The 15,810-nt window shown below is 40.3% G+C and overlaps 1 protein-coding gene across 1 annotated transcript in view; it reads right to left on the bottom strand.

Annotated features, from left to right (window-relative positions):
* The window catches only part of MOCOS (molybdenum cofactor sulfurase), a 211,572-nt gene that overhangs the window by 143,831 nt on the left and 51,931 nt on the right, over positions 1–15,810 (bottom strand). Inside the window, exon 4 of the mRNA XM_009280211.1 lies at positions 5,409–6,050. Within this exon, the coding sequence (XP_009278486.1) occupies positions 5,409–6,050 (642 nt within the window). The remainder of the gene's footprint in view (positions 1–5,408; positions 6,051–15,810) is intronic.

A 15,810-nucleotide genomic window follows, 5' to 3' on the forward strand; every position in this document is an offset into this window, starting at 1 on the left:
CTGACCAAAGGGATATCCCACACCATATGACGTCATGCTCAGCATATAAAGCTGGGGGAAGAAGGAAGGGAGGGACATTTGGAGTGATGGCATTTTGTCTTCCCAAGTCACCGTTAGGCGTGATAGAGCCCTGCTTTCCTGGAGATGGCTGAACACCTGCCTGCCGATGGGAAGGAGTGAATGAATTCCTTGGTTTGCTTTGCTTGCGTGCGTGCCTTTTGCTTTACCTATTAACCTGTCTTTATCTCAACCCATGAGTTTTCTCACTCTTACCCTTCCGATTCTCTCCCCCATCCTACTGGGGGGGGGCGTGAACAAGCAGCTGTGTGGTGCTTAGTTGCTGGCTGGGGTTAAACCACAACAGAGTCCTACACAGTTCTGCTTGATGGCCTCCAGCTTTTCACCTCTGCAGGACGGGGTGGCACTGGGGGGTGAGATGAAGGAAGAGACTTGCTCACCCTCTTGTTGCCTGTTCAGGCTTATGAGTCCCTGTCAGTGGCTGCAATAGGTCTGTCAGGTGCAGAAGGCAGCCTCATGGTGCAAATGCCCATTGGAAATTAGATTAAGACCCCTGTCACTTCCCAAGTATCTCATCTGAAAGTCATCACTGCTGTTTGAAAGGATATTTGTTGGATTTGGAAATTCACCCTTAAGTGGTCCTGTTTGGAGATCTCTAAACATCACAAAAACGTGGAAGGAGCATAACAAAATGCTTTGAACAAAAACTACTAGTCAACAGGGTGATATTTAAGCCCGCTTATCACACTGAAATAATGATGGGCAGACGGACAGAGCCCTTGAGCGTGGAGTCAACTGGCATATGCTAGACTACCATATGTGCTAATGCACATGCTAACCTGGTAGTCTAGCACATGCCAGTATGGTGCTCCTCTACGCATGGTCCAGTCCTTAGGTGATTTCTCAGCACTATGAAGAGTTTCTATGGAATAAACCAGCACCTGTCACTATATTATTTCTTTCTGTGCTGACAGAAACATGCAATAATGCTACAGAGACACCTTCAAGCAGAAGACCAGCTTTTTGCCAAGGGATTCTCGAGCTGCTCCATATCCACCACCCAGCCTCAGGATTTTGTCTCCAGCTCCAGCTCTTGGGATCCTAGCGATAGCGCTCATCCCTACCTTTCTGCCGCCATTTTCTGCTCCTTCCTTCCCTTCCCCTCTGCCTGCACAAACTCGGCATGCAACTGAGGATCCAAACCATGTCACTATACACATACCTGCATAGGCATGCGCAGAGTTATCCCGGTGATCTTTAGCATAGTTCTCCACAGTAGTACTTGGATGGGCCCTAAGTAAAGACATTTCCTGCAGAACTTAAGGGATCTAACCTTTTATCTGCAGGTCATATATATCAGCCACCGAATCACCTCCAAAAAAAAAAGCTACAGTATCAAGAATAAAGAAACCTGCTTTGGTTAAGTACAATGCATCATAGACTACAAAAGTGTGTGTGCTGCTTTGGGGCTGTCAAATCATTCAAGCAGCAGAGGCAAGAGCCACTAAAACTCGTCAGGGACAAAGTCATGCCATCTGGATTTCCAAAGCTTTTGAAAATGCATTTGGAAATGAAAAACACACAACAGCTAATGCACTAGATATTTCACACTGGTAGACTAAGATGCAGATATCCAATTTACAGATAACACAACAGCTTCTTTTCCCTTAGTCATAAATTCCAGGATGATCAGATTCTGAATAGCACTCCCAGATACAAAAGAAAAATAGGGCAGATGAATATTTTATCGCTGAATTCTTGCTATACATAATCATATTATTTTATTATCTCATGCTGTGCAGAAAAAAAATGGGAAATGAGGCTAGATTTGTGAATGATAATAATAATTTGTCAAGCTGTTTGATACAAGGATGAAAATACAATAAACATGATTTTAAAAGTTGAGATAGGAAGACTGGCTACCGCCATGAAATGTGAAAATGTGGAAGTGATTTAAGGGTATTAAAGGAACGTAAAAGAGTCTGTGATAGAATAATTTATATAGCAAGAACAACAAAATAAAGTACAAGAAACACTAGCAAAAGCTGTATCCATTAAGACAAAAGGTAACCATTTTGACAGTCCTGGGAAGGAAAGATGAATAAACACCCTCTCATTACACATCTCCACTCAAGTTTCACCTTGACAGAAAAAGCCATTTCCTTCGTACACTGCACTTTGATTATGCGTGGACAGGGAATACCTTCTGCTAACGGTATTCAGATACACATATTCTAATCCACTTTTCCAATGGCATTTGTTAGAGTTAAAGTTTCCTTATGAATTACCACATGAAATGACATGTTTCAGTGTATTCAATCCCAATGTTAATCCAGCACTGTAAACAAGCTTTTTTTAAAAAAACAATTTTAAGAAATCAACCTTTTTAAATCACAAAGACATGCCTAAAGAAAGAATGCAGATGGAGCTCGGTAGAGGTGCGCAGAAGCAGTCACAGAAGCACAGAGGCTGGAAAGGACCCCTGGGGATCTCCAGTCCAACCTCCTGCCCAAAGCATATCCAGCTGGAGCAGGTTGCTCAGGGCCTTCTCCAGTTGGGTTTGGATACCTCCAAGGATGGAGGCTCCTTACTGCAATTTGGCAGGGATAAAACCTGGCTAGAGTTGCTGTTCATATGAGAAATAATCACCCAGGTGTTTCAGTCACTAGCAAAGAAATGGAAACATGGACCACAGATAAGGTAATCATATCAGCTTTGGCCACGGTGGCCTGACATTTCATTTGAAGTGTAGTAGTTCTGTTCCTAACTGCTCTCTGTATTTTATTGTCAGGAAAACACTTTAAAAACATAACAAAGCAAAAACCCATAACATCTGAAAGGAAAAAAAAATAATTTGGATGAAATAGCTTGGAGGACATTGACTGAGAATTTCAATGCTGCTGTTTTTATTTTTTCAAGAAAGTGGTTATCCTTATTCCTGACCTATCTTTGAAAACTTCAAGCCTCTCCAGGTAGGACTTTAAGTCTGCACAGTTCACTAGGGATTACGGACAGCATCAATAATGATAACATCTGAAAGGAAAAAAAAATAATTTGGATGAAATAGCTTGGAGGACATTGACTGAGAATTTCAATGCTGCTGTTTTTATTTTTTCAAGAAAGTGGTTATCCTTATTCCTGACCTATCTTTGAAAACTTCAAGCCTCTCCAGGTAGGACTTTAAGTCTGCACAGTTCACTAGGGATTACGGACAGCATCAATAATGCTCTAAATGTGAACTTTTAAATATTAGGTTTTCAAATAATAACTAAAGGATTAGATGAGGACAAATGTAGTTATTTACCTATGTACAATGACTCAGACTGTCTGCATGACACTTTGGTGTGAAACGGGAAATAGTATCACATGCCTGGGTATCCAGCTGTCAGATTTGATTATTTGAGTTAGGTTTCCTCACACCAAGATTAGACACTCTGTACCCAGCCTGACTGAGAAATCAAATTGGACAAATTCCTTTGTTTATAACTCTGTAGTAGAAAAAGGTTAAAGCAGGCCCTTCTTCTGATCCCGTAAAAAAAGCCCTTGAAAGCAGTGACAGCCTCAAATACCTGAAAGGCTTATAGTCAACCTCTGAAAACTCCTGAAAAAGATACCAGAGATAGACCTCCCCTCAAGGTTCCCACATATCTTTCCCCTCTTAATTAAAAAAAGTATAAAAGCAGAATTGAGATCTAAAACACATTTCAGATATTTTTATCCGCTATGCAATCTCAGGAGTCGTGTGTCAACTACCTCTACAAAAGCCACTCAGGAATTAGAGCCTGCCCAGGTTAAATTAAAGCAGGTTTTCTCCTTGGCTTGCAGGTGACGCAGGAGCACCCTAGGATCCCATGATTTTTATGCCCTTTCATCCTGATTTTTAGTGAGTGCTGCACTTCAAAGCCTTTTTGGTTTGAAAAAACAGAAGCAGAGGTCAGAACTCCAATGTTTCCCTGTTGTTTTTATTTCTAAATTAAAAAATTAACTGGAGGTTCACCGTACCAATTTCCATTTCAGAAATAATGCACAGCCTCATACGGCAAGAGAGCCAGGGTAATGCGGCCAGCCTCTGCATTTACCAGTCCAGAACCAAAACCCCACAGCAGCACTCAAAGCACACACCTAGAAGAGGTGCACACACATGAAGTGAAGCATCATTATGCATTACTACATGTACGGTGAAAGGTCAGGCATTTACATCTTGGGAGATGCAGGACATTGTGCTGCTGAATACACATCCATAAACAAATGCAAGGCATGAATGGCTTTTTTTATCATTTCCCCTTTTCACCTCTAGCCTCTCCCAAGGATGATAATTTAATATTAAATGCTGATCTCAAACATTTCCTTTGTGCAGATGTATTGGATGTGAGACAGGATGGAAGACTATTGCATTTTTATGTAAGCTGTTGCTGGCATGAGGGAGAGAGGCAGAGAGACCAAGCATCGCTAAGAGTGGTGTTTCAATGTGTTAAGGGACTGGGGAAGCTTATCCACTGCCCTGCATTTCCTTATGTGTGTATGTTTGACCTCCTACAGGTGTCCTCTGTTTTCTGTAGGAGAGCTTCACAGCTTCTCTGGAACTTCAGTCAGGGAATAAGAGCGCTACAAATATTTGTCCTAGGTAATTTATCTTACTGCATGTTTTATTCTCATAAAGCTTCTCTTGAGAGTAAAGCATGCCACCTTTCCAGTGAAATACATTTATGTACTGTTGCTGGCATGAGGGAGAGAGGCAGAGAGACCAAGCATCGCTGAGTGGTGTTTCAATGTGTTAAGGGACTGGGGAAGCTTATCCACTGCCCTGCATTTCCTTATGTGTGTATGTTTGACCTCCTACAGGTGTCCTCTGTTTTCTGTAGGAGAGCTTCACAGCTTCTCTGGAACTTCAGTCAGGGAATAAGAGCGCTACAAATATTTGTCCTAGGTAATTTATCTTACTGCATGTTTTATTCTCATAAAGCTTCTCTTGAGAGTAAAGCATGCCACCTTTCCAGTGAAATACATGGACCTTACTTTCCAATTTCACTGAGGGTCATTATACTGTGTGATCAACCTTGGCCTGGCTGCTCCAGGTGCAGAGCTTCAAAAACAAATCAGGGTTCCACTGAAGTACCTTAAATATAAATTAAAAAATGCATGGACTGACCTTTATGTCACTGAAGCCTTATATTTTTACCAGTTGGGACAAAACAGATCAGGGAGGGAAGGTAGATATTTCAGATAGGAAAAAAGAATGTTAAGAAGAAAACAGAGTTAGATGTGAAATACCTATCAAAATGCATAAAGAAGCACAGGTGTCACAGCCCAGTGCATGCACCAACCCCAAGACATTTGTCTGACGCAAACAGTATCAGCAAAAAACCCTGTTTTATTAAACAAAACCTTACCTTTCTGCTATAGATTTCCTTGGGAAATAAAAATCCTCTCCTGCAAGGTAGGCAGCTGCAGTTCCACCTCCGAAATAGGTTTTCCTCAAGAGGGGGGCAATCCGGTTGGTTACCAATAAAGCTCCTAAACCAGTCGGGAATCCAAAGATTTTATAGAATGAGATGGGAATAAAATCAGCCTGGTGAACTCCCAAGTCTAATGGAGAACTGCTCACATACGAAGCTGCATCTAGTAGAACAAACCACTTCCCTGGTATTTTGATGGGGCGGAGTTTTCCAGATTTTATGTCCTGTATCCATGAAAGGGGATATTTGGTACCAGAAAAATTGCTCTGAGCTGGATAAGAGAAAAGATGAGGTGTCATGCAGTTTTGTTCTTCAGCTGGTAACCTGTTTTTTTCTGATAACAAGATTTCCTTTTGCTTTATCGGAACAGACAAGACATTCATTGAGGCAGTTATCCCCCTCATACCCACCACAGATGTGTGGCTGTCAGTTAGGTAACAAAATCGACTGCTGGGTTGCTTTGTGCCTTCAGGTATCCACGGGAATGCTTCTGCTACCAGTTTAAGTGCAGCTGTGCATCCAGATGTGAAAATGATGGTATAATCTTCAGCAGTAGTATGAAAGTATTGCAATATTCTGAAAAATGGAAACAAAAAAGATCCCGTTATTTTCTGATTTTTCTGTTTTATTGCTGTGCGATATATTTTGTTTTTCCTCAGCATAAAGTCTTCTACTCTGACACCTGATATGAACAGAAGTAGACAGGTTTTGCCAAATAGCACAATAAACTTCAACAAGTGTAACCTGAATCATTTTGCCCACAAGAGACTCTTTCCAATGCTGCAGTGAACGTGGCTGTGTTTTTAAGGACAGAAGACAATTCTGCCTTGCTCTGAATAGAGTGGCCAGTCTGGTCCCTCAGTGGGATCAGAATCAAGCCTACATATGATTAAAATTACAGTCTTTGAGAGAGCCCAGTTTTATTTGCAAACTATTAGGATTTTTAGTTTACAAAGTATTTGGAGCAGACAGAATATCTTTCAGTTAAAAAAAAATAACCTACTTAAATACTGGGCATCCCAATTCAGTCACAGGATTCAACAGGGAAACCTTAGCATACAGCTTTGCTCCTTGCCTATATTATTAACAACAGAAACAGAAGACAGCAAGAAGCAACATACGCTTCCTACATGCCTCATGCACATAAGGCTCTAATCTCTGTAGTCCGCAAAGATAGCCTAAACCAGAAGCAACCTAATGTCTTCTACTGAGCCAGACTATGAAAACTTAAGCAAGCTGTCTACACTACACACGTGTTGATGCCTGGACAGCACCTTGTTGGCTCTAAAGTACCTTCTGTGAACACCATCTAATGCACCTTTTAGTACGCCTGGTAGCTTGTGCATCCATTACAGTTTTGCAGTGTGCAAGATGGGTCTTTTCAGAGGCTGAGGAACAGCTTCAGTTCAGCCACCTTTCTTACCTTTTTCACCTGATGAACTTTCTCTGAATTAACTTTTATAAAACTCCTACTAATATTAACAGGAAATGTAACAACCACCTAAGAGACACAGTGCATGGAGCAGAGCAAACAAAATTGAACCAGAGCATAAATGTTGCTGCTCAGCAATGCTGTCTGGTTTTCAAGGAAAGTAAGATGTAACAGGGTTTCTCAGTGCATCTCTCCTGCTGCAGAGCGTTTCTGTGAGCAACATAACGTATCAGTGCTCTCCAAGCAGCTGGCACTCTGATCTGTGTAATTCCAAGGTACAGACCAGCGTTTGGAGAGTCTATGAACTCTGGTTCCCAATGTGTATCATTAAAAGTTTGCGTGTTTTATATAACAGGAGATTCCCTTACTAGAACAGGCAGAAACTGAAGACACAGTTGCATTTAAATGTAAGTTGTACAAAAGGTTATGCGACAAATTCAAGCTAAAATTTCCTGAACCATAGGACAGCAGAGAGAAATGCCTTAAAGTTTTATGTGTCCAGTCTGAAACACAAATGCTACAGGCAAAGGGTGGTAGAGCTGGCTGTGTGGGGGGCAGCAATCAAAGGTTAAACACGAAAACAAATGATTGCAATGACTTTGATGACTAAGACTAAAAAACACTCTGCAAAGACCCACTGAAATGATACTATTAATACTTTCCTTGGTTGAAGGAAAGTCTTACTGTACTGGGGAGTACAGGATGCAACAAAAGGATTCATAGGCCCAAATGAGACTTGAGTTTCTTCAGAACTTAAATTTTTGAAATCTGATGCAATTGGTAGGTATTTTATGTCTTCTGGAAATGAAGAGAGAATTTCAGCTTTATGAAGGACATCAGCAGGTCATAGATTTAAGCTTTAAATGTTCTGAGAAACCGTTGGAAAGAATTCATAAGGATCTTTCTGAAATAGATCTGCCAGGGGATAGTTGCTGCAAACATTCACAGCTCCAGACATAATTTTTAAAGACCGTGTTCAGAGAAACCAAACTCCTCCGTTAGACTTTAGAAACCATGTTAGGGATGAAGACAGGGACGACTACAGAAGTTTCTGTATTGGGTATTGAACTGACAGCCTGCCTCATTCATCACTGTGACCTTCTCTCTCTGGTCACTGAACCGCATCCACTCCCCCTTCCCCTGCAGTGAGCTGTACAGCCTTTCCCACCACCACCTGCATTACAGCTTGAAGCACGCGTGTGTGTCGTATAGGACACCTGACTGAAGGAACCTGAAACCCTCCGCCCAGGCAGCAGCCGCTGTTGAAGTTAAGCTAGCTGTAGGGTTACCACTCAGAGCCATGCCCTGAATTTCAATCCTGACATCATTCTGCCTTTATTCTCCTTTCCTTGCATTCACCTAGATATAGAAAAGGTGGAAAGCAGGTCAAGCAAGAATCCTAACTTCTTCTTCAAGGAGAGAGTGGGACAGCATTAGCCTCTTGTTTCTAGAGGAAAGGAACTGCAGAATGTGGGTTAGTAAAGAGGCCATGTCTTTGTGATTATGGACATAATTTTGTATGTGGCTTATTTTTGTATGCACTGGTGTCATATTGGATAGATCTTGAAATCATTACACTGAATTAAACACAAATTATAAAAAGGTTGTGCAATTCCAAGAAAAAAATTACCATCACCGAAGTATCAAGCTTTCTATGTTTTTACCTCTGTGAGCACTAGGACAAGTTATGTATTCACATGTATGTGCACACACAGAATACCTTTTGAGTTAAAAAGCTAGGTGACAGGAGCAAATTCTTAATACGTAACGTCTCTTTGTAAGAGCAAGCTGACGAGCAGCAACAAAAAGCATGCTGAAGACTCATCAAGCTGCTTCTCTTCTCCTTTCTACACTTTCTCTGCTCTTCTCCCCAGTCAGCCTCTTTGTGCCCCACAGGCTGAGTGGTAGGTGAGACACAGCTAGGCAAAATGCCAAATTTTGCCCAAGAATAACAACCTGCAGTTCTACACAGGAATTATACTCGCTTACCGCAGCACTTAATCTGACCAAAAGACAGTGTAAAATGACAATAGCTGGGATGCAGGAACGGTGGATCGGGATTTAATAACGGTATGCTGTTGTCCAACCATGAACATCAGAGCCAGTGAGTACTTTCATTAAACATTTTCACAACTTTACAAAACAATAAATATTATTGTGGGTTGTTTAGGCTCACAAATAGTGACAGCTCCATGTTTAATTCATAAATTAAAGAGAGACATAAATAAGAGAGACAAAGATCATGCACATCGGTAGTATTTTAACTATGTTTAGTTTTAAATCATTCAAATTCAGAAACAGCTGAACAGTTCTGAAATACAATCCATGACATAACACTGATGCATTTATCTATTCAGTTCAATACCAGAAATTGACTTTCACATGAAAAAAATCAAGCTTTAAGGTAAAAATTTCAACAGTGTCCCAATGAATTAGAGCCATTTTTTAAAAGGTATTTAAGTTCCTAAAGCTACAGAAACAACCAAGTTACATTTCTAATTGACTTCAATAGGAAATAGGTTCTTTTGTGAATCTCATTAGGTACCTATTTGCATTTTGGGTCTCTGAATGCCTCATAAAATTGCCATGATTCCAGTACTTCGAAAAGAGGTAGAATTTTCAAAGTCAGACTTACATTTTGGCTGAAGTATTTCTAATGTTAAAAAAGGAAAAGAAATAAATAAAGCAGTATCAACTGACTTAAGGGAACTTCCTTCTCCAGAATGACTTCTGATGTGCAGAACAGAAGAGCTGTGAGCACCTCAGAATAAGGTTTATAAAACAAATACCACAAACTCCTGAACTAGGGCAGCACTGCTATGATAAAATCCGAGTACTTAGGGATAGAAATCTGCAATACGTCTGAATGACTTCTGCAGCCCACAGTACTACATCCTCTGTTTTGACATGAATATTGGGAAGCACTGGCTATTACACACGGAATTCCTAATGCTCTCTGTCTTTGTGTAAGACATACCCCATTACAGTGAAATGCAGTTCACCTTTATTACACTCCTCGAAGATTTATAGCCATATATAAGGTGGTTGTTGGCAGCAGGACTAAAGACTTGCCGTAGAAAACTGATAGCTTGATCTACTATAGCTCACAGCTGCAAACAGCAGTGGTATTTTATAGTATTACAAATTTCCACTTTTCAAATGACTCTTTGGAAGACATGACTAAGAGGAGAATTGTTTCATTAAACATACTGATACAGCTGTGCCATCACAGGGAAGACGGCAGAAAGGCTGAGAAACTTGACCCAGTACCTTGCTTTCAGGCTGGCAAGGTGGGGGAGGAAGCTGCACGCTCCACCTTTGCAGTACATCAAAGACGCACCATGACCCGCCACCCCTTCTCCCCTTCCTCTCCCCTCCCCAAGAGCACACAGATCACAACACAAGGAGGTCAGTAACACATGGCCAAGAAGCCAGTCCAGGGAGAAGCCACTGAAAAACCCCTCACTCGACCACACTTCCCTGTGCACACTTGTATTCCGAGACCTCTCTGTTAGCTGGTGTTTAATCCTTTCAAAAAGTTGCCATAAGAATTTTGTATCATCATGACTGCAGTTGAGTCAAAATGCCTTACTACACTAAAGTAAACACTGGTAGGGAAAGTCAACTAATTTTCAACCAAACTTGCTGTCTCATTTTATACATTTAACACACACATAATTAATAATGGGCTTTATATTTAAAGATATCTATGATCAAGTCATATATTTTGAGGGAGTAGTCATATTATCTGACTTATCTAATCCAACAGCCTGAATTAATAGTTTAATTAGAACCAGACACTCCACATTACCACTGGCAGCTCTGCAGAAGGTAAAGGCTACCAATTTGTTCAGCTACCTTAGGTACACAGTGTCACCCAAAGTTAGGTGAAAGGGATGCCCTCCAAAGCTGCTGCCTGGCTGCTATTACCTCATGCAAGAAACCCCATGTTCCTCCTCGCCACCAGCTCTTCATTTGTGCCCTCAGCAGCAGATCAGTAGCAGCGCTCCCACAAAGGTACAGATGTCCATACTATACCATTTCCATTACAGCCTCCCAAAATTCAGATGATATACATGGCTCTTCTTCCATGCTTCTAGGCTTTAAATACTTCTAAAATATGCTTTATATCAGTTTCTCTACTCTCTTTACATTTACCATTTAGCAAACACCTGTAAAAAGCTGAACGGCAACTTATATTGCTAGGTTTGGGTCATTCCACACTTTAATTCCAATTGGTGCAAACGTTTTCATTTCTAGTTGGCAAGATCAAAATACAGCCAAGGAGTTTGTGATTTTCATGTTTTATATTTGTAGTCACATTTTATTTAGATTGTATATGAGCTTTCATAAATATTGTGAGTACAATGATTTTCTAGCCAGTAGCGATCTAGCTAAAAAAGACCCCTTTTAAAAGTTTAAGTATTGCCATTGTAACAAGAGATTCAGATGTGGAGACAGAAGCATAGTTATCTACTCAACAGTACAAGTTTAGGTAGCACTTTATAAAGGCTCCTTTTCAGCTGCACATTTACATGCAGAATTATTTCTTATTATAAATTTTTTCCATTGTCACGCTACCCAGGAGCACAAATCCAGTTTGCACCTGTATTGAGAGATGCTTAGCTTGAGCCTCAGAAATTTCATCACACTGTTTTCTGCTCTATAGAAACTCTGAAAGGATGTAACATACTGTTTTTTAAGGAATAGGTTTTGTACAAATGGCAATTAAAAAAATAAAATAGGTTTTGCAAATGGCAATTAAAAAAATAAAAAAACCCATACTTCTGAGTCAAACAAAATATTTTATTTTGATTTAGTTTTTGTTTTTTTTTTTAATGTCAGAGGGTAACACTTTTCATAACTGGTGTTTCAATCTTTTCCACACACAAGTGCAAATGAGAAGTATAGACAGCGGCTGCATCTACATTTCTGGGTAAGAGCATTTTAACCTTCCTCATTTATTAATTAAAGGTCAGCTCCAGCTATCAAAGCAGTCAGTTGAAAAACTCCCATCAATTTTAGTGAGGTATCCTAAGGTCTTGTAAACTGCTGTGGTTGTTACAGACACAAGGACCTGCACCCTGCTTTTAGGCTTAACTTAATGTGCAGCAGTAGTTCTTCTGTACATGTTTTTCTCTCTATGTATATGAAGAAAAAAGGAACAGAAGATGTGGGTATCCTCATTTAAGCCAATGCAGAAGGATACCGTAAAGAAGCACACACTGCTTAACATACAACCCAAATTTTCCCTAACTTCTCTCACTGACAGAAGTGATAGCTTAGCTTAACTAGTTACAGCTATAGCCATAAGGGAAATGCTCTGGTTTAGCAAACTAAAAAGACAAGCCTTCTGGGTAGGAAATGTTTTATATCTTATTTTGTAAAGACAAGGTCTATTCAATCCAGTATGTCACAGCACCGAGTTATATTCTCATTGTCAATTCCCAATCCAAACAAAAGCAAACTGAAATCTATGAATATTTTTAAGAATCAAATGTATTTAAGCAGGAAAAAAATCTACCATGTCTGTCTTCCTCCAGCAAAACATTAATTTAATGAAAAAAGCCCTTATAAAAGTTTGGGTTTTTTTCTCTTAAAGCAATTTCAACAGAAATCTATGCCAAATCATCTCTGCGACCTGTGCAGCTAACCCAGCAGAGGTCCATCAAATTGAAGGATTTGCCCGTGGGTTAATACCCGCATAATGAAGAGCACTGGGATAAATAATCCTTTATAGTTCTCTCTCAAAGTTTGCTCAGTCCCCTTTTCTGTTTCAGTTTCCTCTCTCATACTGACAATGCACAAATTTAAACCTTTCAGAGCACGTGCTAACTGTGAAACAGGCACACACTACTGTACTTATCCTCACTAGTTACATCCACATACACTTGTTTTCTGACCATTTTACTCGAAAGGCACTCATTCTGAACCCTGCTTCTTCCCATTTCTGCTTGCACGAGAGTGATTAGGTTCTCACCCATTTACGTTCCTGCTGCTTATGGCAACACTGAAATTAGCTCCCTGAATGTATGAAATAAATGATTAGCTGGAATGCACCTCGTAAGGTCCACTTGGCATAGGTAGGTGATGGAAAAATCCCTCCCTTCCTATTTGAAAGCATTACTTTCTTTAGGCATTCACGCTCAGCCATGTGAATTGAAGCATTATAATCCATTACATTTATTCTCCTAGGCACTGCCTGATTCACTGGAGACACACTGTGGAAATACCTGTTTGCTTACAAACGGTCATAGTTAGTCTTCACCAAATAAATCCCCTCTCCGATTCTGCAAAGCTGGCAGCACAGCAGAATGCCTGGACTTTCCTTCGCACAACATCTTTAGAAGAGCAGGAGCTCTTTAATGGCTTCAAAATGTCCTCCTGCAGGAAAAGACGCTTTGATGAGCAAAGCCTATGAGAAGCACACACCCTGACCAAAAGGTGTTGACCCTCATTACAAAGTGCACATCCAGAAGGCGTTCAGTGTCACACCAGGCACACTGACAGAGCAAACTAAAATTTAGGGTGGTATTACGGCACCGCATGTAACTAGAAGAGCAAACCAGTGGGAAGGAATCATGAAAACCATAAAATCCGACACTGCAGGCTACCTGTTGGTACAGTTCGTTCCAACACACAAATATAACTCCTCTCACTGACAGAAACCTATAACTCCTATAACTTTCTAGATGTGGCAGAAACCCCTGGATAACTCTTTCCTTTGAAATTAAATAGTTATTTTTCTGTGTAGAGAGGGAAGATCAATAGCTACATGATTTTAAAACCACTTTGTGGATATTTTTTGTAAGATCAGCCAGATCCATTTACTCTGGTGCTTGAACAACTGCCAAAGATCTGTAAAAACACCCGTGAATCCCAGTATTTTCATTAATTAGGACACAAATGACTCTGCAAATTTATACCATAGGTTCTTCAAATGAAAATTCACCACCTGCTATTCAAGTCAACCAGGTAGGAAATGGAAAAAATAACCCATATTTTAGGCAACCATTTAAGGAGGACTAGCCATAAACAGCAAACAGCTCATGAACAAACCATTCCAAACTGTATTTACACAAACTAATTGCCAAATAGAAAACTACAAATGAATCTGAATCAGTTTGTAAATTATTCATGTATTAAAATTCAAAGTATTTTTGCAGCAAATCTTAGGAGTCACCACGAGGAAGCAAAAATAAAACCAAACATAGGAAGATTTTGTACGTGGACTAGCATATCGTCTCAGTTGCTGTCTAGGGCAACTTCAGCATAGATGTCTTCACGGCAGTGTTTTCTTCGTAAGATATACTAAACAACTAAGGTCACTGTTTTTTCCCTTTCCAAACTCCTCTTACCTAGCACAGACCATAATTTTTTTATTTAGGCATCCCCTGAGCAGAAACGAAGAATACATCAAGATTGACTCCAATGGTGAACACTCAAGACAGCACAGTACCAGCCAGAGGTACCACTTCTACCAGTAATATGTGTAATATCCTATTCACAGGCTACATGAACAAATTAAAGGGTGTGCATATGGAAATTCATATCACCTTAAGACATCTACACTGTGGACACCAGAGCACATCACCCTTTAGAGTCACTCAAAAGCCACAGGCTCTACAGCAGGCAGCTCATCTGACCCGAGGCAGAAGTCTACTTCAGGCTGAGATGTCTCACCCTGGATATGTCCAGTTCCGTCCATTGCCTGCCAAAGGCATCTAAATGCCTTGTGCATCGTACACAGCTACTCTTATCCAGCTTAACCTCAGCTTCAGTATCTTTGGAGCACAATCATCCCTCTTTCCAATCTTAGTAAGTCTGATCTCTAACCTTTCCATGTGTTCTAAGCTCCTGCTGGGGAGATTCGTTCCTCAGTGTTGCAGTGCCTAATTAATTCTGCTAATGCCAGCAAGCATCACTGGCATGAGGCCTGCCTACCTACCCTAAGGATATTTGCTGGTAACTGGTCAGAAGTTACTTCACTTCGTTTTCTGATTCTTGGAAAGTGGAGCTTGACAGCTGGCTGTTTTCCATCATTAGAACAAGTATAAACTTGTAAAGGCTGTTTCAGGGAAAAAAGATAAAAAGAAAAAAAAAAGCACACTTTGGTGTTCTGACTGTTCCACACTCTCAAGTTTTTACAGTGCTTAACCTTTTAAATAACCTCAGATAATAAATTAAATATTCTTTGAAGTGTTAAAAAAAACTTCATAAGATAGACTTTTTTTCTTTTTTTGTAAAAATAAGATACCATTGCTTCCCATCTTTTTTTAACATTATTCTTTGTTTAACTTTTCTTTAATGGAATTTGTTTCTAGATCAGCTTTGGCCTTTAAACTGTCTACTTCTGTGATCTCTCCAGCTATGGTGGGTTGGGGTTTTTTTTGTAGTGCTTTTGCAACCAGTTAAAAAACTACAGCAAATTTTTTTCTGAAACAGTATGTCACATACTCCAGACGCTGTGACCCTACTCAATCTCTTTTCCCTGTTGGTGCCAGAGAATGGGCGTGTGACAACCAGTAACTGTCTACGACCCATTTACAAAATGGATTTGCTATTAAAACCAAGTAAGTTTGACTTATTTGCATGTTGCCTGGTATTTTTGATTGTAAAGTGCAAGTAACTAAGCATAGCTTCAAAAGCATAACCTAGCGTTTCTCATAGTATCCAGCAACACTTAGGCTGATTCTGTGGTGCAGGAGTCAAGCACAGACATACGCTCATTACTTATTGAGTCTTCCATTACTTATTTAGTCTTTGCATTTTTACTTTGGGGTGGTATTGCCTGGGACTAAGGTAGGTTTGAGAGGCAGTAGGAGAGCAGTCATGTAGATGAGCCTGGGCAACTCCCATGTACTGGGGGCTTCTCTACGCCAGCTCCAAGCAAGTCCATTCCTG

Source organism: Aptenodytes forsteri, unplaced genomic scaffold (genome assembly GCF_000699145.1).
Source record: "Aptenodytes forsteri isolate BGI_AS27 unplaced genomic scaffold, ASM69914v1 Scaffold114, whole genome shotgun sequence".
NCBI lineage: Eukaryota > Metazoa > Chordata > Aves > Sphenisciformes > Spheniscidae > Aptenodytes > Aptenodytes forsteri.